This window comes from Agelaius phoeniceus, chromosome 3 (genome assembly GCF_051311805.1).
Source record: "Agelaius phoeniceus isolate bAgePho1 chromosome 3, bAgePho1.hap1, whole genome shotgun sequence".
In the NCBI taxonomy this organism is placed as follows: Eukaryota; Metazoa; Chordata; class Aves; order Passeriformes; family Icteridae; genus Agelaius; species Agelaius phoeniceus.
The window spans coordinates 101906103-101927899 of record NC_135267.1 but is presented as its reverse complement, the minus strand read 5'-3'; the positions used below and the strand labels follow the sequence as shown (position 1 = coordinate 101927899).

General features: G+C 45.9%; 1 protein-coding gene across 5 annotated transcripts in view; it reads left to right on the top strand.

The window, feature by feature from the left end:
- Positions 1-20773, top strand: part of B3GNT2 (UDP-GlcNAc:betaGal beta-1,3-N-acetylglucosaminyltransferase 2) — a 73364-nt gene extending 52591 nt beyond the window's left edge. The window contains exons 1-2 of one of the 5 annotated variants that reach the window (XM_054629294.2): positions 4437-4738; positions 18351-20773. In XM_054629294.2, coding sequence (XP_054485269.1) covers positions 18360-19553 — 1194 coding nt within the window. In that variant the 5' untranslated portion in view covers positions 4437-4738; positions 18351-18359 and the 3' untranslated portion in view covers positions 19554-20773. Of the gene's footprint in view, positions 1-4436; positions 4937-5235; positions 5376-6452; positions 6626-18350 lie in introns of those variants that run through there. The other 4 variants (XM_054629293.2, XM_077176006.1, XM_077176008.1 and 1 more) reach the window with 4 other exon arrangements.
- Positions 20774-21797: the final 1024 nt, after the last annotated feature.

Below are 21797 nucleotides of genomic sequence, written 5' to 3'. Positions count from 1 at the left end.
ACAATAGGGGCAACTTCCTTTCCACAGTCTGTCCTGTCCTGCTGTGCCTTCAAGAGCAAAGCTGCAATGCTCCAGAGGAAAAAAAAAGTGGTGTTCTGAAGCACATGTGACAATCTCTTTGACTTGACTGGTTTTGCCAAAGCTGAACCAGCCCCAACCACAGCTCCCCCACCTCACCGAGGTACAAAAGCAAAGGGAAGTGGAGCAGAAGACCTCTGTAGCACCTGCTGTGCTGGCTGGCCTGTGTGTGCCAGGGGCAGAAGGTGGGGAAATGACTGTGTGAGGAGACCACTGAAATATTGTGCTCATGCTGCTGGCAAGCCTTGCTGACAGCCCCTGCCTACCCTGGGAAAGGCTCTTCGCTTGTCTGAATTCCAGGCTCAGACATTTGGGTGGGAAAAACCAGGTTTATTCCTGGAGGAAAGGAGATGCTCCAGCTTGAATTGCATGTCACCTTTGCTTTTTAATTTTTTTTTACTGCCACTGAAGTGCATGCCACAATCCTTAGTCTGTAGTCATTATTTAAATTTTAGCCTCTTATCTCCTGTTCTCATCCCCTTTGGTCACAGAAGCATGCTTGGGTTTGTCCTGTGCTCTCCAGGTGTTCCTCTAGCCAACCAATCTGTCCACAAAATCAGGCAGATCAGTATCCTGGATAAGCTTTGGTCCAGCTCAGAAAATAAATTCCAGCTGTCCTGGCCTTATGGAAGGGTTTTGACTCAGGAGAGCCAAGAGAGTGTTCACAGGTGGGGAGGAGGTGTTTCAGAACCTCTGTGCCTGCAGCATTTTCAGCACGGGGGGGGGGGGGGGGGGGGTGGGAGCACATTTTGGATCAAGGGCTGAGAGATGTGAGTCCACGTTCTGGGCACAGTGTGAGGGCTCTGGGACAAGCACTTCCGTATCATCAGCCACTGCCAGCCATGCCAGACTCAGGGAAAGCAGCTGCTCCATGTTTCTGCCTTGCGCTGAGCTGCAGTGGGGGACGAGCCAGTTCCCAAGGGTGGCTGCAGGCAGGTACCCGGGAATCCCGGCAGCAGACAGGGAAATTCCTGCGCCTGCTGCTCTCCCGTCGCTGGGGGAGGACGTGCCCGCAGCTCCGGGAGTGCTGGGATGGGGCTCCCCCGGGAATGCAGCACATGGCCCCTGGGGCGAGTGGCCCACAGCCCGTCCCCTTCTCTCAGCACCTCGGCTCTGTCCCGCCCTCTCGCTCTTGCTTTGCTGCAGGGACAGCGAGATAACCTTGAAGATTTTATAACCTGAATCTCATTCCTATTCTCCTTTGCTCCTGGCGATGTACCAATTATTAATTAACAGGCAAATGTTAGAGAAAAGCCAATGTACATAGCTCACTTCCGTGGATGTAAACGCAGCAGTCCCCAGGTCAGCTTTTATTACAGTGAACCCAAATACTATGACTAAATAGCCTGGGGGAGAAAAAAATCAACCAAAAAACCCCCCAAAACCCAAACAACGAAAAAAACTCCAATCCAAAACCAAACCAAACAAAACCAAAAACCCATAAACTATTTTGAACTTGATAAAAAATGAGAGTTGAGTATTTTTAAAAGATTCTCCTTTCTGGCTGTCGTGCATGCCATGCTACCTATGGAAAAACTCAGGCAACAAGAAGTTTTGTCACCAAGTGATGTGGCACCGATGCCCTGAGACTTCCCAGTACCCAGCTCCTGGGAGATGTTTGCTGTTCTGGGCTGTACACTGCATCTCATCACTTGCATCATGATGCTGAGTGAAGGTGGTGCTTTTGAATACGCAGGCAAAAATGTTCTTCCAGATTCAGAAGTTAAAGCTGGGCAGTCAAAAGGATTTGCTCTCTTTCTCAGGAGGGGAAAAAAAAGTGCAATGATTAACTGCTATGTCTGTCACAAAACTTGGATTTACGGACCTGAAACATGAAAACCCTGCTTCTTCTTCCATGGAAGCAAACTGCACAACAACTTTACCCACACATTTTCCAGGCCTCCCTTGGTTTCACCCCACACAAGCAGCCACCCAGGAGAGGTTGCACATCTGTGCTGAGACGTGGTCCCTGCTGTCCTGCCCCACCCAGGACCTGTAAATTGGCAGCACCAGGTAAGAAACATCCCGGGGCTTAGGACTTTGCCTGGTGTGATGCATGGATTTGGATCCAGGGAAGGTTGAGTGGCCTGCCTGGGAGAGCAGGGCTGAAAAATGAGCCCCCACCTCACCTCCCCTGGGGTTTTTAGGGCACAGCTGCCCTAAGAACAGCAGGGCCATCCCAGTCAGACAGTGGTTTGAAATGTGCTGTGGGCAATGCCAGCGTTGGTTCCAGGTATTTTCCTGCTTTCAGACGACTGTTGAGGCCTGGTGCTGAGTGGATCAAGGAATACATTTGGATTGAAACATCTCCTCCCGTGAAGGTCCCAAAGGCAGCCCCGTGACCAGCTCTGATTACAGAGGAGCAGGCAGGGCCTGGGTGTGGGACTGGGAGGAGGGAGAAATGCCTTTCCCCCAAAGGCAGCTGACCATTTCAGCATTGACCAACCCTTTTAGCTTCAACGTGTTTTTCCAGGCTCCTCATCACCCAGTGTCATGGGATACACTGCTCTAGTTGATTTTTGGCCTTTTGTTTTTATTTTTTTTTACAGTTGATCTCAAAACATATTATTATGAAATCTCCTGTGCAGTGGAGCCAAGCTCTTGGCTGCCAGACACTCAATTCTCCTCTCAAACCCTTGTGTTACTTTAATAGACAATGATGTTTGCCAATTTAGGGTAATTCCTCCCTTTGCTGTAATCTTCCTGCTCTGACGAAATGGACAGCTTTACTCAAACGTGAAGTACATATATAAATATTTGAAGAGGGATAAAATATGCAACGTCCCTACCAATGCACTGTGAATGGGGACGTTCCTTCCAGACTCTGGAGTGAAGGTTTTAGGGCAGCTCCAAGAGACTTGCAGCAGGTTTCCCACTGGCATGCCATATTTAACACACAGAGTATGGGGAGCTGGGGATGTGGGTACTGATGGGTGGGTACTGATGCTGTTTCCCAAACTGGTTGTGTTTAGGGCTGTGCAGTGGGTACTGATGCTGTTTCCCAAACTGGTTGTGTTTAGGGCTGTGCACACCAGCTGTTGAATTCTGGTGAAAATGAGTGCTGTAAAATGGAAGTGAACAACCTGTGTTTTCATGGATCACAGGGACATACTTACCCCTCCCTTTGCAATGACAACAATTTTTAAGTGGCTGTGCCAGGTGACATTGAGACAATTCCTTTGGTCGGGCCTCTCCTTATACTGGATTGAGAATGCAGGGGCTAAAAATAGGAACAAATGGCATGTGTTCATTTTCATCCAGGAAAGGACGAAAAGCTGAGAAGTTCATAGTCCGTGGGAACTGTAAATCTGTCTGCTGGTTGCTATTGATCTGTCCACGATAAGATGTGCCCTCTTAGCTGCAGCAGCACACATTTCTATGTTTTATTCCAGTAAGCATCCCGGGTTCTTGAGAGCTTCCTTTGGTTTGTTTCCACAGGGACGTCTGTCTAGCATTGGTAGACTCATCAAGCTAGCAAGTAAGCAAACAACAACAACAGAAGAGGTTACTAATGAATGAGTCATGCACGATTCAGTATCACTGCGAGGCGAATTTCCAAAATCGGAAATTCTCACGAACTTCTTTACTAAGGGAAGCCTCCACAGCCTAAAAGACCCCTTTGCTTCTCCCCCCGGGACTCGATAGCAGAAGCTTTGAAGACTTCCACGAAAAGCTGCGCCAGGTGCAAGGAACAATGTTTCTTTCAAGGAAGAAACATTTAAAAGTGATGTAGCACGGCGTTTCTCGGCAGAGCTGAGGGGTTTTCCCCTTTCGCTTGAGCCCGCGTGGAAAAACCACGAGGGAAAACTGTCCTAAGGGAATGGCCGGCGACCCGCGCTGTGCAGAGGGGACACAGCACCCGGAGCTGGCTCAGGAACCGGGTGTCACCGGGGCTCAGGAGCCGGGTGTCACCGGAGCCACCCCAGGAGGAGGGTGCCCGGTGTGGGGCCGTTCCCACAGGGAAGGAGCAGCCCCTGGCCCGGCTGGAAGGCGGACAGCGGCAACGCAGCGGTGTCTGCCCCCTTCCTCTCGCTCCTCCAACAACACAAACACCTTTTCTGCGGCAAACACCTCCCAGTTCTACAGCCTGGGCCCGGAGGCGGCGGGCGAACGCGGTGTCCCCCCGGGGCCGGACCGCTCCAGGCCGCCCGCCCGCCCGCGCGGTCCCCTCAGGGCGCGGCCGCCGCCAACCGCAGGGACGGCCCCGGCGCGCGCGGGGACCCCCCGGCCGCTGCACCGCCCGGCCCCGCGGGGCGCGCGCCTCGCTCTCCGCCAACCCGCGGCGCCGGCGGCCGGGTGGGGGGCGGGGCCGGCGCGCGCCGCTCAGCGCCGCGCCTCGCCCCCGCCCCCTGCGGCGCGCGGCGGCGCCGGGCGGGGAGGCGGGCGGGGCGCGCGCGCGCGGGGCTCCGCCACAGGGCAACAAGTGAGAGGCGCTGCCCGGCCGCGCCCCCGCCCCGCCGCGGCTCCACCGCCCCCGCCGCCGCCTCCTCCGCCTCCTCCTCGCCGCGGCCCCGGCTTCGGCTCCGCTCCGCCCGCCGCATCCGCGCACCTCAGGCGCGGCCGGCCCTGAGGACACAGCGGCGGGGTGCGCGCCGTCCCGCGGGGACGGGGGACGAGCCCTTCCGCGGCCGCCTCGGCGCCGCCCCGGCATCGCCCTCAGGTGCGGAGCCCCCGCCTGCTGCCAGGGGCCGGCGGAGCGGGGCGGCGGCGCGGAGCTGCCAGGGCCGTGGTGGGGCGGCAGGCCGGGGCCGGGCGGTGGGAGCCCGCGGCGAGGGCAGCCCGCGGCCGGACAAAGCATGGTGGATGCGGAGGCGGCGGCAGCAAGAACCCCGGCGGAGCCCCGCGGCAGCCTGGCAAGGTACGGGCGGGGGGCTCGGCTGCCGCCCCCGCCAGCGCTGCCTCCGCGGGCCGGCGGGGATCGGCGCTGCCGGAGCGGCTGAGGAGGGACGGGGGGCGGAAAAGCCCCGTGTTTTAACTTAATTTTTGCCTCCCGTGCTCGTCTTGCGGTCGTGAGATTTTCCTTGCCCGTCGCCTCTCGGTTGTTTGCGTAGCGACCGCTGTGAGCTGGCGGCGCGGGGGGCGAACGGCCGGAGATGTGAATCTGGGGGTTTTTTAGGGCCGGGTTTTTCCCCTTCCCCAGCTGGGAGGGGACGGGCGGCGGCAGGGTGGGGTCACAGCACGCGGGCGCGGAGTCCCTGCCCGGCAGCGCGGGCGGCCGGCACATGTTGCAGCCAGAGCGGCGGGAGAGAGGCGCAGTCTGCTGGGCAGGGATGAAAGTCAGGCCAGCTCAGCCCACCGTATGTTTGTCCTCGCTTTTTAAATTTATTGCTTTAGGTTTTATTTTAGTTTGTTCATTTACCCGTGGGGAGGCGGCGTTGGTGCTGCCGAAGCGGTGAGGTTTTTCCGGAGAAAGCCCGAGCCGTGGGGCTGCGGCAGTGCCGGGGCTGCTGCAGTTCGCTCCCCGGCGGGAGGGGAGGGACAGAGCGCAGCGGTGGCGGAGCGGGGACACTCGCAGCGCTCCTCGGGTCACGTCGTCAGCCCAGCGGGTTGAGACCCAGCGGGTTAATGATTAACATCCGCGTCGGGATCTTAGAGCGTGTAGCGCTGAGGCAGTGGCGCTAAAGTATGGGCTTGGGTGCACCTGAAAGGGGAGAAAGTGGTGTTTTTGCTGGAGTTCGCCTACGAGATGATGCTTTTTCCGTCAAACTTCCTGACGCATCCTGTGCCCCGTCAGGAGGGGACTTTAGGTTACTCGCAGGGATTGTGGCTAAACTGCAGCTCGCGACTCATTCGTCATCCTGCAAAAATTTGTGGTGAAAGTTACTTGAGTAACCCTTTAATCCGACTGCCCAAAATGCTCAGTGCTATTGGGGTTGATTATTAAATACTCATGGTTAGTTTTAACTATGGAAAATAAGAGCTTACGTGGTTTGGTTGTTGGTTGTTGTTTTTTTTTTTTTTTTTCCTTGTGGGGTTTTCTACTTCCCCCCTCTTTTTTTTTTTTTCTTTTTTTTTTTTTTTCTTTTTTTTTTAATATATTTTGGACAGAAAGACTCGGTTTGGGCACAGAAGAAGTTTAGTCTAGCCGTGGAAAGATGCATGCACAAAATTACATGCTGGACATGGCATCTGCGAGTTATTGAGGAAACATGATTATAGCGTTGTCCTTTGAGGAAATTTCTGGTAAATTATTGTTCACCATCTTAAAGAGAGAGACAGCCCGGAATGCAGCTCTCTTCCCAAGCTGCTCAAAGCCGTTTCGTGTTCTTCTTGCAGTTCCGCTTTGGCGACAGGCTCGGGCGCTGCCAGCGAGGGCGTGTGCGGAGGGTGGGGCGGGGGCGGCCGGTGACCCTCGGGCGAGTGGCACGCTCGGGGTTCGGTTCGGATGGGGAGCCCACGCTGCTGGCAGAGGCTGCCCTGCCGCCCGGGGAACCAGCCGTGACGCCTGATAAGCCACCGGAGGAGTTGAATGAGCGCTGAATTGTTACGAAATGCGTGGAAGAAACGAAACAGAGAATCAGCTTTTCTCATTCGGCAGATTTAATTTGTAATGGTTTGGTTTTTGTTTTTTTTTCCCTTTTTTTTCTTCCTGGGGCTGTAAACAACTCGAGAAGATAGATATCTTTAAAAAAACAACACTGCCGTGGAGGTGGATTAAAATACAGAATCTCTGTCTTGTACCTAAAAATGTAATATTGTCAGACAGAGTCGAAGTATTTTGGCTTAAAAGAAACCCTGGTTTTGCTGCTTGCTTTGAACGTGTGACTTTCTACAGGAGATGTTGTGCAGTACCGAGCTGTATGGCCGTAAGGAACCTACAGATAGAGCATAAAAAAGTAGAATGTATTTAAAGTAATTCTGTCACCTTGTCACCTGTAAAGGGGTTTTGCTTGGATTTGTGCTCATTTCTTTTCCCCACGATGAGGAAAATGCAGCAAGGTAGCATTGCTGAAGGGACTTGTTTTGAAGGTCATGCTTTAGATGGCTGGGAGTGCTAGCTGGCTGCCTGATGCCCTGTTTCATAATAGGTAAAGCTCACTAATCTCCCCAGAGCTTGTTCCTAACGACCACACTGTCACTGGTAGTCAAAAAAACTTATTATTATTGCCTGGAAGCTGATCCTGAATTTTAAAAAATACTTCTGAGTAATGAAGATGCTGCTGAGGAGATCAGTGGAGCGAGCAGTGGTGTTTGCTCAGAGAAAAAGCCGTGTTTGATGAGAAATGAGAGTGAGTAAAGTGGTGTCGTATTCTGTGCTGGCAAATCTGGGCAATTGTCTCTATGAATAAGTCACAGAGTATATATGGGGGGGGAAAGCAGGATTTGAGTCGTCATCTTCTTGCCTACCCTGGCAAAGATTCCTTGGAGAACCAAGCCTTTCGGAGGAGTGCTGCTCCATGGTGACTTGTGAGTGCTGAGACCCTGAGGAATTGTCATTTTACTGCCACCTGGTGCAGCTATATTCACAGTGGATCCAGCTTTGTTTTTCCTGTTGGCTGTGTAATTCCACTTGAAGGAGGGAAAAATGTTAGTGACAAAAGGCTGTGTCAGTGCTGATCGTGTTTGCAACATAGGATGTGATCGTGTCTCCTGCCACACAATATTGTCATTGTCACAGCAGCCAGGAAGCAGGGCTGGCTTCTCATCAATCGGTGCACTTGACCAAAACCTGGATGGTCATATTGCTCCAAATTAACCAGAGGACAGGGAAAAGATTGAGCAGTATCAATTCAAATCCTCAACCAAGCTCTCTGGTACCTTGTTCTTTGTCCACAGATCACTGAATTTTTGACAAATGTGTCAGATGATCTTGCAAAATCTTGACTTCAGGCGGGTTGTGAAACTTCTCAGAGCTGGTTACGTGGTGGACTTTTCCTGTGCGCTGTCAGACTTGTGCCTTGTGCTGCCAAGTGACTAAAGCAGCTCTGCTGGAAAATGCACCAGGCTGACATTCCAGATCTTCATCTTTTACTGGATTTGGTTACGCTTCCTGCGTAATAAAACCGTAAATTGCTTCTTTTTGAAGAATTTGCAGTCTGCATAGTGGAGGCTGTGAGGTTTCTTGTAGGCAGAGCTTAAAGTGTGTAATCCTCCAACTTGCCAAGAATAGGCCAAAGGCAGGGTGGATGGAAAATATTGGCAAGAGTGATTTTTTTCTGTAAAACGCACAGAATATAGAAAAGCCACATATTTCATCGAAATAATGAGAACTTCTTGTTTTCATGTTAATGTTTCTTGAAGGCCCTCTCACAGGTTGTTGGTAGGGGATTCTTTTCTTAGTATATACTATCTTCATTACATTTTCTATTACTCTATGGTAGAAATGCAGCAGTAATTTTGAAGCAAATAGGCATGAATTTACTTTTTAAATTCAAACTTAATTTTTTTTTCAGGTATATGCAATATTAGTCCCTAATACATTTTAAACCAGAATGTTAACAGTTAATTTAGGAAGAAGGTTGGGTCATTGGGTGCATGTGCAGTCATGGGGTTAGTGTTTGATGTTTCTGGTGTGTCATGGGCTGTGTTCATGTGAGTGCTTATTATGGAATCATAGTTGGAACAGGGATCCCCACAGGGATCATTGGAGTCCAACTCCTGGCCCTGCACGGGACAGTGCTTCATGTGGTTTGGAGAAGAATTTGTGCCTGTGAGTGCGGATCACAAAAATTCCTAATGTGTTATCCCTGTTCTGCCATGTTCTGACCCCACAGAGATATATTTAGATGTTTTTATCAGTTCACTGTTGTATCCCTTTATGTAAGCAAGCACCCTTCGTGTGCTGAAAATCAGCAAAAAAGAAAGAAAATATGGTGATGGTAGAAGGAAATACAGGATCTTCCTGTCGTTTTAGCATAGAGTGAAGAAATCACTGACCAAAAGTTGTGGAATAAATGTCAGACCTGTCCAGTCACATTTTGCTTTTACATAGGAAGCACCGACAGGTACCTGGGACTCGACTCGATCCTGCTCTTTGCCTGTATCTTCCTCCCTGATTTCCTTGAGCCTTTTAGGATTTCAAAAGTGCCAAAGTATAAACCTCCCCCAGTTTCCAGATCGTGTAAAACCCAGTGAAAGACTGGATCATTAAAGTGTCTTGTGATGAACTGTGCAGAAGAATGATTGAATTGGTGCCTCGTGAGAGGCAATTAGCATTTAAGTAAGGAAAAGAATCCCTGTGTGTGATGGGTGCGGCGCTGAGAGTTTTCATGGGAGAATTGATGAAACAGTTTCCATCAGCAGTTGGTTAAGAAAGCTTTGTTGTTTGGGAGAAATACAACTGTAAGAATTGAAAAGCATTTAATTTGGAGACAGTTTTGTTCGTTTTTGTAAATAACTTCTGAAATTTAGCAGCTGCTTCATCTTAAGCACACTCAGAAGAGTTAGTCTTGAGACTGAATTGACCAAATCCCTTCAATTGTAAGCCAGCTATCTGGATCAAATGAGCAAGAAATCTTGACTTGTGGCTGTGAATGACTAATTTCACCATAAAAGGGTAATTCCCCGAGGCTTAGTGGTTTATGAACCGGCCGACGACCTGCGTATGGGTATGGGATTTACAGGAGAGTTCACGGTGTGGATGAAGGTTTGTGTGCCCCCCGAGGTGTACGTGCTGTGGGATGTGCAGGCTCCTGCCCGATCCTGCTGGATCCCGGGAGCAGCCCGCGGGATCCCGGGGCGGTTCGGAGGCTGGAGCGGTGTCTGTGCTCCCAGCCTTGTGCTGGTGTAGCTGTTCGTGCATCTGGGTGGTGAACTGAATTAAGGAACTAAGCGAGCTGAGAAATAACCTCTTCTGTTTGCCTGTCTTCAGGGTTATACATAATGTAACACAGTGAGCCACGCAAATATGAGAATTCATGGCCTGGGAAAGGGTGGAATCCTTTTAACTGAGTTTAAGGAGAGCTGCTGCTGAATGCCCAACTGAATCCTGAATGTAGTGCTGGTTTATCTCACTTGAGCAATTATATTTTTCAATCTGGTATTTGAAAGTTAGACACTGCTAATAGGAAGCTGTCTTTGGGATGGAAATTGTTGTTGCAAACTTATTGTCGATCTGCTTTTGAATAAAAACAATTAAAACCCATGCAGAGCAGCCTTAAGTTGATTACTGAAACCACTCTCAAGCTTTGTGGATGCTCACTTTGGTGTGCAGGTAACAGGTACAGAAGGTGCTACTCGGATGTAGAAGTTCTAATGGGGTTAGATGCTTATCTGCTGTTAACAAAACCGGAGTTAGCTGCCTAGCCGGCTTAAAGCTCCTTTACAAAATCCTCCTGATACTTATATGCATCTTAAGCTGCCTAAAGCTGCTGGAGAAATTGTTCCCTTTTCCATAAACTTGGTGGGCTGGAACGAGATCTGTATCTTATGTTTTACAGCTTTGAAGGAAGACAATGAACTTCTCTGATTACAACTCGACTGATTTTTCTGAACTTTAAATGAATTATTCAGAAAGATGAAGAACGTTTCCTGTAAATGTTAATTACACCTGAAACCAAAACCACTTGAAGGCAAAAGTATTTTTCACATATTTGCATTTTAAAATAGTAGGTTTTTGCGTTCTTCAATGCGTGTTTAGCTCCACACAGTACTGTAGTTTCAGAGGCAGATCCCAGAATTCTGAGATGAATATTCTCAGTATGAATTTGGTTTGAATTGACTTCTGAGTAACCACATAGCACTGGCAGGGAATATGGCTGGGAATTTTACCCTCCCAGTTGTGTATCCCATCACACAAAGGCAGCAGTTTGGGGACGTCAAATTGAAAACCAGCGTTTATTTTCAACCCAAAAGGACAGTGGTAACCAGGGGTAGGTGTTGACTTCATCCGCCGTTCCAAGTTACACTGTTCCTGCTTTTGAAACATAGTTTTTAGTAGTGTGTTTTATGTCTATGGCGGGCAAGAACACAGAGCAGAGGTAGAATTTTGATGGCCTGAGGTATGGTGCTTAAAGGATGATTTTGTTAGTTGACTAAATAATGATTGCTCTCTGTGCAGACATAAAGGTGGTTAGAATATAGTTAAGGCAGGATTAATTACTGGTTTTATCTTAAAACTGGAAAAGATCAGGAGCAGATGAGTTGTCTTGTTTGTGGAAATTATGGTTATCTGCATTTTGCGTAGGTTTCTAAATGATGAGTTGTATTTCAAATACAGCACAAAAGTAGGAAGTAAGAGAGTGTCTGTCCTGCAGACTTCTCTCTTTAATGCCTGCTGAAAGCATCAGTCAGGTTTGCAGTGTGTTATATCCATTCTTTCTCACCAGAACTAGCACTGATCCAAGTGCTGGGTGTCTGCCAGGAAGGTGCTTCCTTATCCACTTCCTTGGCTTTCTAGTAATTACGGGCAGATAAGGTGCAGCTGAAAGGAATCCCTCAGCAAACAGCAGGCGTGGGTGGGTCACGCTGGGCCAGTCACTGCCCCTGACCTGGGTACAGAAAGTGCCAGAAAAATTTGGGCCCGGGGTGCACCCTGTAGTGGAATGGGTGGCCCAGACTCGGAATGGGTGTCCCAGGCTCTCTGTGCCTCTGGGGCAGCAGTGCGGGTTGTGTCGGGCCCTGCCCGAGGGAGCTCTGGATGAAGGTGGGAAGCAGCAGCAGCAGTGTGCTGGTACACGAAAGCTGAGGCTGGTGGCAGATGGGCTCTGCTGTGGCCTGGGCTGTGCGAGCCTTCCCTCTTCTCCTGCACCACTCCTGGTGTTTGTGCAGCACATCAGCGGGTGATGGGAGCTGGCTGAACGCTAATTGCTGCTTTGTTGTCGGCTCTTTATCGTCCTCCAGCTAACTGAAATGATTCACCACAATCAAATCAGTGCAAAGGTAAATAGGACTGTGCAGCTTATGCAAGGGAAGGAATAAATTACAGGAATGAGTCAGCTGTGACTGAAACTGTTTTAAACTGCCATGGAATTGTGCTCCCCAACTTCTAATTGATGTGATGAATGACAATTAATTTTGTTCCAAGAAATATTTCTCTGCTGACACTTGGTTAAACCCCTTCTCTTGATTCTTTATAATTTACTGTTCCTTCAAGCTGATGCCTGTCAAATGAAAACTAAAATTCTTCTTAAAGGAGAAGCTGGCAGCTCTAGGTTATTCCTAACAAATTTACAACATCATCATTCTCAAGCTTGAACTGACCTTAGAATGGCATGGGAATTTTCTGTATTAACCAATTGGGAAAAACAGGTCATATCTGCTACCACAGGCTCTCAACTACTGGCATATTAAACTTTAATATTCATTTTTATAGTGAGTTGAGATCTTACGCTTGGTTGTCAGTGTGAAATCTAAATTACTGGAAAAAAAAAACCAAGACCAACAACCCAAACTATTTTTACTGTTAAACAAAGAAACCAAACCTTTTTCATCACAAGTCTTTTGTTGGTTTGGGTTTGGTTTTTTTTATGAGCAGTTAGGAACACCTTCATAGCTGTGTAGTGTGGCTGCAGGCATGCCAGTGCAGAATGGTAATGTTAGCATGATGTACTAATTTATTGAGACACTGCCATTGTTTAAATTGACTTATGGAGGTGTGGTGTACATGTGCAGCTACATTGCTTGTTCATCCCTATGGAAAACCATGACCAAACTCAAGTAGTCTATACCAGTAGAAAAATTGGAATATCCATTAAACCCGGGATTGAGTTTACGGAATATTTTTCATAATGGCCTTTTCTTGCATATGCCTTGATCTTCTATAGAAACACAAGAATTCAAATATGCAACTGAACATTCTTTCAGCCAATACAAGGACTTAATTTTAACAGGTTAAAAGAAAGTATTTAGGTCTAACTTGCAGTGAATTCAGTAGGTGTACCATATTTAAATATTTTCTCAATCAAACCCAGAGCTTTTGTGAGAGACACCTGCAAATAACTTAAAAGACAGATAGGGTTGGGATAATCTGATGATTTACTGGTAGCTGACTTATTTAAAAATGGCTGAAAAAATAGATGACTCTGGTTGAAAGTTTGTGGTTGGAAGAGTTCAGTTAGAGACAGTGGTGAGCCAATGGTATCTCTTCCTTCTCTAAGTGTTCTGTCAAGCAGAAATTTCACATATGGTGATTTTAAAGAAGTTAAAAGTAAGTTTTTACTGTTGAATGACTTTGTAAAGATAACTCGATGCAGACTCTGTGGGTGTTGCTGCAGTATTTCTAAGCACCAATATAAAGTCAACAAAACTTCTGTTTCATAGATGTTATTTTAAATAGCACACCTTAAAAGGCAATGTTCTGGTAGCTTCTCTTTTCTGCTGAAGGAGCTAGGGGTAGGGGAAGACCTGAAATTAGTCCACATGGTGGCAGGAAACATAGTAAAACTTACTGTGAAGATTCTGGAATTCTGCTTCTCAGAACTTAGCATTCAGCAGTAAATGAAAGAATTCTTTAGTCTTTTAATAGCACAGTTGAAAGCTGACATCAGAGGTGTGGGGCACAAATCAAGTAGGTATTAGAGAGAGGGATTTTGGAGTTCTTATGAAGCTGAATGCAGTCGGGATTTCCCCACCGGTTTGTAGCAGCTTTTGACAAGTTAACTTCTGGAGTTTGACCGGAATGTGACTGCTCCGAGCAATGTGAGTTATCTGATCGCTTGGAGAAGCAAGACTCGGGACAACAAAACCCTGCTGCGGTGCAGGTGGTAGCAGTGTGAGAGATGCAAAGGCAGTGCTCACAGAGCCCACCGATGGCTGCAGGGGCTGTCTGCCCTGCTCCTGCAGCAGCTGCCTTCAGCCGGCATCTGCTGGCAGGCTTGTAGGATGATGCTCTCACCTAATGAAGGCTGACTGGCTCAGGGAGGCTCTGTGCAGGAATGTGGTCACTTGTGGCTGGGGCTGGAGAGGAGCCCTGCTGGAACATGTCTCCTCTGCTCGGTTGTGGCTGTGACTTGGGTGAGGTCAGAGCCTGCAAGTGGAGTCTTGCTTTGCTCTTGCACTCCCGAGCCATCCCTTGTGTGGGGTGCACGATGACTTCATGGTCTTTGTGCAGAATGGCTAACACCTCATACCAAAATCCACTGATATATAACTCTAAAAAAAATAATCTCCACTTAATTTTTAGAGCTAAATTAAAGTACTAAATTATTTCTTTTTGATGTCATTACTATCGTATCAAAAATGACCAGATAGAAGGGGAAGGGCTGACTGATGAAAGTGCATAGTGTAGCTTGTATGGCAAATGTATATAGAGTAAATAATGTCATATATTTTTAATTAATAATTAGTGTTTTCTGAGGGTTCCTCTCTTGTGTGGTAATAGAATAGTGAGTTCTTAGTGTCGGGAAAAATTGAGGAACCCGGATAATTCACAGAAGTTGAAAATATATATAGAGAGATTCAAAAAAATGGTTGGACAAAGTGAGACTAGGTTCAATTACATAAGTAAACATTGCTCAAATGCAAGTCTGGCCCTCTAAAACTTTATTACAGAAAACCAGAGGAGCACTACTGGAGAAATGACTCACTACCACTGGTTCTCTTGGGCGTGTATGTGGTGGGGGGGTTGGTAGGGTTGTTAGTTTTTTTGGTGTTGCTTTTGAGGGGTTTTTGAGCAAAAATATGCTGAAGATAACTAGTGGGAGACAGAACGTGAAGTTACTTTGGCCTTTATTCAAACTCTTTTTAGTTCTTTATGCCTTGGGCTGTGTTTTAGGAAAATATATGCACATCCTTCCCTAGTCTTGCTATATTTACTTGGATCTTGAAATTCCATGCCTGAGTTTCACTGGTGTCCTTTGGTATTAAAATACTGGAAGACTGGAATTTCTCCCAAATAAATAATATGCTCAAAGATGTCTCAAAGCAGGTATATGCAAATAATTAAAAGTAATGTTAAAACAAGCATCAGCTGCCCTGGAATTTCAGTGCAGCTGTTCAAGCTCTGAGTGTGTGCTGCTATCGTGGTTACTTTCCTGCAGCTGGAACATTGTTTCAGGCTGTCTTGGTTGGAGAACACAGAAAACATTGACTGTTTCCAGTGGTAACCACTGTGTGAGACCGGCTTCTGCAGAAGGGCAACACGGGTATCTGTTCAATATTCTCCCGTTCTCAAGGTTTTCTTAATTACTGTCGTATGAAAGGGGATTTGTGTAAAATTCTGAGGGGGGAAAAGAGCTTTGATGGTGTGCAGTTAGAAAATAAACAGCGTTCAAGTTCTTCAAAGCTGGAAACAGCACGGGCTCCTTACAACAGCCCCGGGTTCTCAACATCCTCTCGCTCCAAAACTGCTGTTGCTCAGTCCAGAAATCTCTTGACTCACTGAACAGAGCTGAGCTATTAGACAACTGATTCATCTCACAGGAGGTTTAGAAGGACTCCATATGGCTTGTGATGTGTTAAGTAGCTAAACCAGTTAATTTCAGAAGCAGCAGTGTCACTACTGCACGTGCTGTTGCTGGCACTGTCAGAAGCGGTGCTGCATGTACAGCTGCTGCAAGGGATATCAGGCCCTAAATTGAAGTTACATGGGAACATCCAAGTCTGCCCAGTTACAGTATCTGCAAAGAGAGAAGGGTGGTGATGTCTGTTAGATACCTGAATTGCAGCTTGGCTTTGCCAGATTTCTGATAGATTAGTCCTGGACCAGTAGGGTGGTAGGTGTGATACCTGCAGGTCATAGGGATTATCTTATCTTTTGTCAGCCCCAGTAAGTAAATGGGCTTGTAATTCTTGGGTTTGGCAGTCAGATAATGTAGATGTGGTACTCAGCCCACTTAGAAAATACAGCCTAACTCCTGCCCTCAGAAAGGTATTTACAGTGAAAGGCCATGGCTTCTGTAAGACTCTGGAGGTGAAAAAGTTGGGTGTTTTACCTGGGGCTTTTACATCAGATGATTAGATTGGTTCAGCTGCTTGTGGATCTACAGCCTGGAACAGGGTAGAGCCTGTGAGTATTTGCTTGTGGTGGTGATACCATTTACTGTGCTTTGTGAGATGGAGCTACTGTCACCATTTACTGTGCTTTGTGAGATGGAACCACTGTCACCTCACCAGACTTGTACCTCTTCTGCTGAAAAGCTCCACCAAGTCCAACAGTAAATGGGGGTTTTCCTGCCCAGGATCCCTGTCTCATTTGCTGCAGGGGATTGCAGTCATAGTGGACTGAAGGATTTTGTTAAGTGTTTGAAATAAATTCTTTGTAAATGGTGTCTCATTGTGTCAGAAGAGTCCCAGGTCAAGTATCCAGATGCCTTAGAGGTCTTGAATACTCTCAGCTTGGTAAGCTGGGGGCTGTGACAGCTGAGCTGTGTGGTGCTGCATATCCTGGAAAATCAATCTTTGATCGAGCTCTTGTTTGTTGGCTGTTCCTTGGAGGGAGCAGTCACCCTGTTGTCTCTGGGGTCCCGAGATCATAGATCAGATACCACCTCATTTGTTGCTTAGGGGGGAGTGCTGTTCAGGACAGGGCAGATAAGCCCTGATGTTCATGCTGAGCTCTATGGAACAGCACAAAACAGGGGACTGCTCCTTCTCTGGTACTTTTGTGTCTAATGAAAGATAAGTTTAGAAAACCAGTGTATTTATCTGGTTTTAGTGGCATTTAAAGAGGAAGATAAAGTTTCTTTGAAGTCTATGTGACCAAACCCAGTGCTTTCTGAACAGTTCATCCGTTTATCTTAAATGATGGCACTGACCACAAGTATGGTTTTGTCTTTGAGGTATAGAGGAAAACTACTTTAAAATTAGGACAGAAACTTCATAGCTGACTGAGAGTAGAATATGAAATAAAGTAGATCTGGCCTGAGCTTATACACAGATAAATACACAGATGGTACTTGAGGAAGCACAGGCATTTTTCTGAGAGACCATGTTTTCTAGGATTTGGATTTGGATTTGGATTTAGATTTCAGTTCCAGAAAAACAGCCACACACCCCCTTTTGGATTTAATAATGGCTGTGGATCAAATAAGAGAAAAAAGATTACTGATTATTTACTTGATGCTTTCTTCCTAAATTTTTAGAAGTTTAGTGTTTACCTTGTTGAGGAGTAAAACAAAGTAAGACTGATGAAACCATAGAGACCAAGGGTCAGTGTAGTTCAGGTGTCTGGGGATGGCTGAAAAAAAGAGAACAGCAGCAAGTACAAGGTGTACTTCTCAGTCTGTCTCCCTGTCTGCTGTTGCTCTGTGACCTCAGGGCCTGAGGCAGTGCTCACAGCTGGGCTTCCAGCAGTCAGTACAAATTCTTTATTACATTAGGTTTTTTCTGATCTTCCAATAATCATTTATATTCCTGGCACATGAAAGCGTCTTTGACAGTGGGTTCTGTATGTGACTTCAGCACAGTCTTTGTAACCTTCTTATTCATTCTGAATTATTTGTGGAGCTTGTACACTGATGTACCCCAGGGCTAGTAAACAGTTTGGTAGGCACTGCTCTAGAGGAACAGACTGTTTTCATGCTCCTTGTACTGGATGCCTTGCATTCTGCCAGCTGTGGAAGAAAGCGGGATTGATCCATTTTCTCCCCCAGTAAAAACTGAAGATGGATCATGGAACTTTTTGTATGACAAAGATGTACACATACTGTTCCAAGTCTTGCATATATGGGAGACCTCTCTTTTTTTTATTTCTTTTCAGGGCTTTTTCCTTCCTAGTAATAATTACACTTCTACTTTCATTTACTGTTTGAATTCCTTTTTTCCAGTTGGAAGGGGAAAAAAATTCCTAGTTCTTGTTCTCTTCTGTCTGAATATCAGCAATGCAGCTGGCAAGTTTTGTCAGCCTTTCTTCCAAGGAACAGCCAAGTGAAATTGTCAGAAAACTGATTGTGTGCTTTAAAACTTGGCTCTGCCCGTTAGGTAGTTGGAAGGTGTGAGAGTGCAAGTATAAAAGCTTGAAACCTAATTTAAAAATAACTGACCTTATCATATAGCAATTTATTCTATACCCTTCAGCTCACCTTACTAGCAGGAAAAAAAAAAAGTTTCTCAGTCTGCCAAGCTAAGGGCTCAGATTCTAATTATTATACAGTCAAGTGTTTAAAGGGGATCTAAATGAGAAGCAGAAACTGCTGGCTAATTTAGACTCACCATGAAATCTGTGTAACTTTCCTAAGCTGTAAATGGAAACTTCACTTTGTACCAGCTTGGTGATGAAACCACAAACCATATGTGTGTGTATTAAAGACAGATCAGCTTTTGCTTCTTCGAGGGTGTAGGTAACCTTGGGTTTTTAGGCTACTAACTTGCATTTGAAAGTAGTTTGCATTTTTAATGAGATCAAGAACTTGCTGTGAAGAAAGCTAAAAATCTTTTTTTGAATTTATTTCTAGATATGAGAAATGAGTGTTGGACGCAGAAGATTAAAGCTGCTGGGAATTCTGATGATGGTAAACATTTTTATTTATGTGATTGTGGAAGTCTCGAAGAGCAGCAGCCAAGACAAGAATGTGAAAGGCCGTGTTATTATACCACGTAGCAAATTCTGGAGGAAATACACTCCTCACAAAGCTTATTGGAACAAACAGCAACAGAAGCTCGAGCTGCTGTACAACCCTATTCTGTCCTTGCTTTCCAATATGACTGTGGAAGAGAACTTGGTTTCTAACCTGAGTGTCCTCAGTTCCTGTGACCCTGACCCCTTGGTGCACTCAGAGGTTAGTGACTTTGCAAACTTGCCAGAGAGATTCAAAGACTTCCTCCTCTATTTGAGGTGTAGAAATTACTCATTGCTAATGGATCAGCCAAACAAGTGTGAACAGAAACCTTTCCTGCTGCTGGCTATTAAGTCACTTATACCCCATTTTGATAGAAGACAAGCAATTAGGGAATCCTGGGGCAAGGAAATAGAATCAGGGGATGTGATAGTCAGAAGGGTCTTCTTACTTGGGCAGACCCCACCAGAGGATCATTTTCCTGACCTTTCACACATGATTAAATTTGAGAGTGACACCCACCATGACATTCTCCTCTGGAACTACAGAGACACTTTCTTCAACCTGACTCTGAAAGAGGTGCTGTTTCTGAAGTGGGTCAGCAGTAGCTGCGCAAATGTCCAGTTTATTTTTAAGGGTGATGATGATGTTTTTGTGAATACCAATCAGATCCTGGATTACTTGAAGAGCTTATCAAAGGAAAAAGCCAAAGACTTATTTATAGGTGACGTGATCAAAGATGCTGGACCTCACAGAGAGAAAAAATTGAAGTACTACATCCCAGAGAGCGTTTATGAAGGTTCGTATCCGCCGTACGCAGGAGGCGGTGGGTTCCTGTACTCTGGTGATCTGGCACTGAGACTGAATAATGCATCTGACCAGGTACTCCTCTACCCCATCGATGATGTTTATACTGGAATGTGCCTTCAGAAGCTTGGGCTTGCTCCGGAAAAACACAAAGGCTTCAAAACATTTGATATTGAAGAGAAATACAGAAATAACATCTGTTCCTACACAAACTTAATGTTAGTGCATAGTAGAAAACCTCAAGAAATGATTAAGATTTGGACACGCTTGCAAGACCCACATTTAAATTGTTAAAGTAATATGCATAAGTGTCTTAAGTCCAAAAAACTTTGCAAGTTTGGATCACTGAAGCTCTGTTTAATAGTTGAATTTTTGCTGTAAACTTTTTCCTGTACTTCTGAAATCGAGAGTAATACTAAAATTTGAAGGGATGGCTTGAAGACTTGGTCCTGACTTTTCCACTGGTGGTCCTGGTGGTCGTTATGTTTCAATATTGGTCTTAATTTTAAAAAAGACTTTGAGGCTATAACTAGCTGTCAGTGACTGGTTAGCTGTACTGGAAACAGAGATTGCCTACCACATCATCAATTGTGATGGTGGAAAATAATTTTCCCTTGAGTGGTGTTTGTGTGTGAAAACCACTGTAAATTGAAAATACACAAATTGGGGGAATGTAGTTTTACTTTTAGATGTGCTACGGTTACAAGACTTCAAATTTTGGTTTTTTTAAATTTTATTTACAGTTTTCAGTTCTTTTGCACCCTGGAACAGTATTTTTTTTCTTCACTTATGATCCTTTGTGCAAAGTGTACACAGTGTCTGAAGGATTTACCCTTTTATTAGATGAAGCTTTTTTTTTTTTTACAAAAAACCCCAAAATTCTGCTTGAAATGCCCCCTAAGAGCTCAATGTGTAAGGAAAAAGATGAGGTTTTTTTCAGGGCTGGGCAGGTAGGGCTGCCCCTGCCTCAAGCCTACATACTGAAGCTGACTTGTTGCTCATGTTATCTGTGTGGAAAGCTACTCTGGTCAATCCTTGTTTTCTGTTTGGGCACTAAATGTGATCAGGTAGCTTGATTTGCTGGAAATGACTGAAATTGCACATTGCTTCTCGAGAGCGTGGTTTGGGTCTCCTGTAAAGCGCCGGTGAATCCAGAATTGTGCACATCCCAAGAGTTTCGAATTCCAAACCAAACGCTGAAGTTTTGCATGAAGCCTCATGTAGAGTTCCATGTGTCCTCGAAACTCAGATCTTCTCTATTTCCACATCTTGCTTAGAAGAATTACTCTAAATAGTGGTCGCTTTCTTTGTATATGTAGAAGTGCCTGTCTATTTATTGTTAAGATTGAAGACCAAAACATTTTCTTAAATATATTTTGTGTAACATTTTATTTGTATAGTGTTGTCACTTGGATATTTAAATAGAGCATGATATTTTAAATCTGAGATGTGTAATGTGGTAAATAAAGCTAATTGTTATTTTTGAACTTGAAAAATAAAATGTGATTTAAATATTTCTGGTAATGCTTCATGTTGCCTTGTAGAGGAGTTGCACTCTACATTTCAGAAGTTCAGAAACAAAAGGTTTCATTTGACAGATTTCTCTAAGCTTGTGTAGCAGACTATCAAGAAAATGTCACAGCTGTACCAATATTTATTAGGTGCTGGAATAGGTGCTGGACAACTCTGGTGAAAGCAAGATCGACATTAAGTGCCTTGGGACAAACAGTAAGTACAGGAATAATTGTCTGTGCAATACCATTGCTGGTGCAATTGAAAGGAGTCAAGGAGTGGATTGAATGGCTGGCACTTGAATTGTTGATTGAAACAACTTGGCAGCAACAGCTCTTTTTTACTTTTTCACCTGCTTTCTTTTTCCTTCGTTTATCTGGAACAAATGGGGTGCTTTATTTGGGGAGGGGTGAGGTGTTCTGGTCTTCCACCTCTTTGTTCTTTGTAATGATCATGTTGACCCCAGCCTGAATAAAAGACAGGCTGTGCTCTGGTGTTGTGCTGTGAGGTTTGACCCTTGTGCTTTGTCATTCCTCATGGGAAGTGACACCTTTCTGAAAGAGCTGCAGGTTTTACACGAGTCACTTCCTACCCTATTTCTTTAAATATTCATGGGATTTTCCTCAAGATTTGGGCCAAGTGAAAAAAAATAAGTTATGCTGATGGTGAGAGATGCAAGGAGAGATTTAGTGTTAAGAGTCGTGGTGTGGGGGAAGGAGGAAGGGGGAGAGAGAAAAGGTGAGGCAGAGGTGAAAAGGAGGGCGCTGGGGGAGAGTGGAGACGTGGAAGGGAAGGGAGAGGCAGAGACAAGTGAGCACTGACTAAAACTGCTGAGGTCTGTGGGAGGATCAAACACAAACAGAAGGATTGCAGCAAAAAGGGACAGGAAAAGAGCCCAGGAATTAAATCGTGTGAGTAAGATAGGGTGGAGTGCACATGTGATGTTAAGTGAAACGGGTGTGATTGGTGGAGTGCCAGCATTAATTATTTAATTTATACCTTTCCTGGCATCCGTGAGGTAAAAAC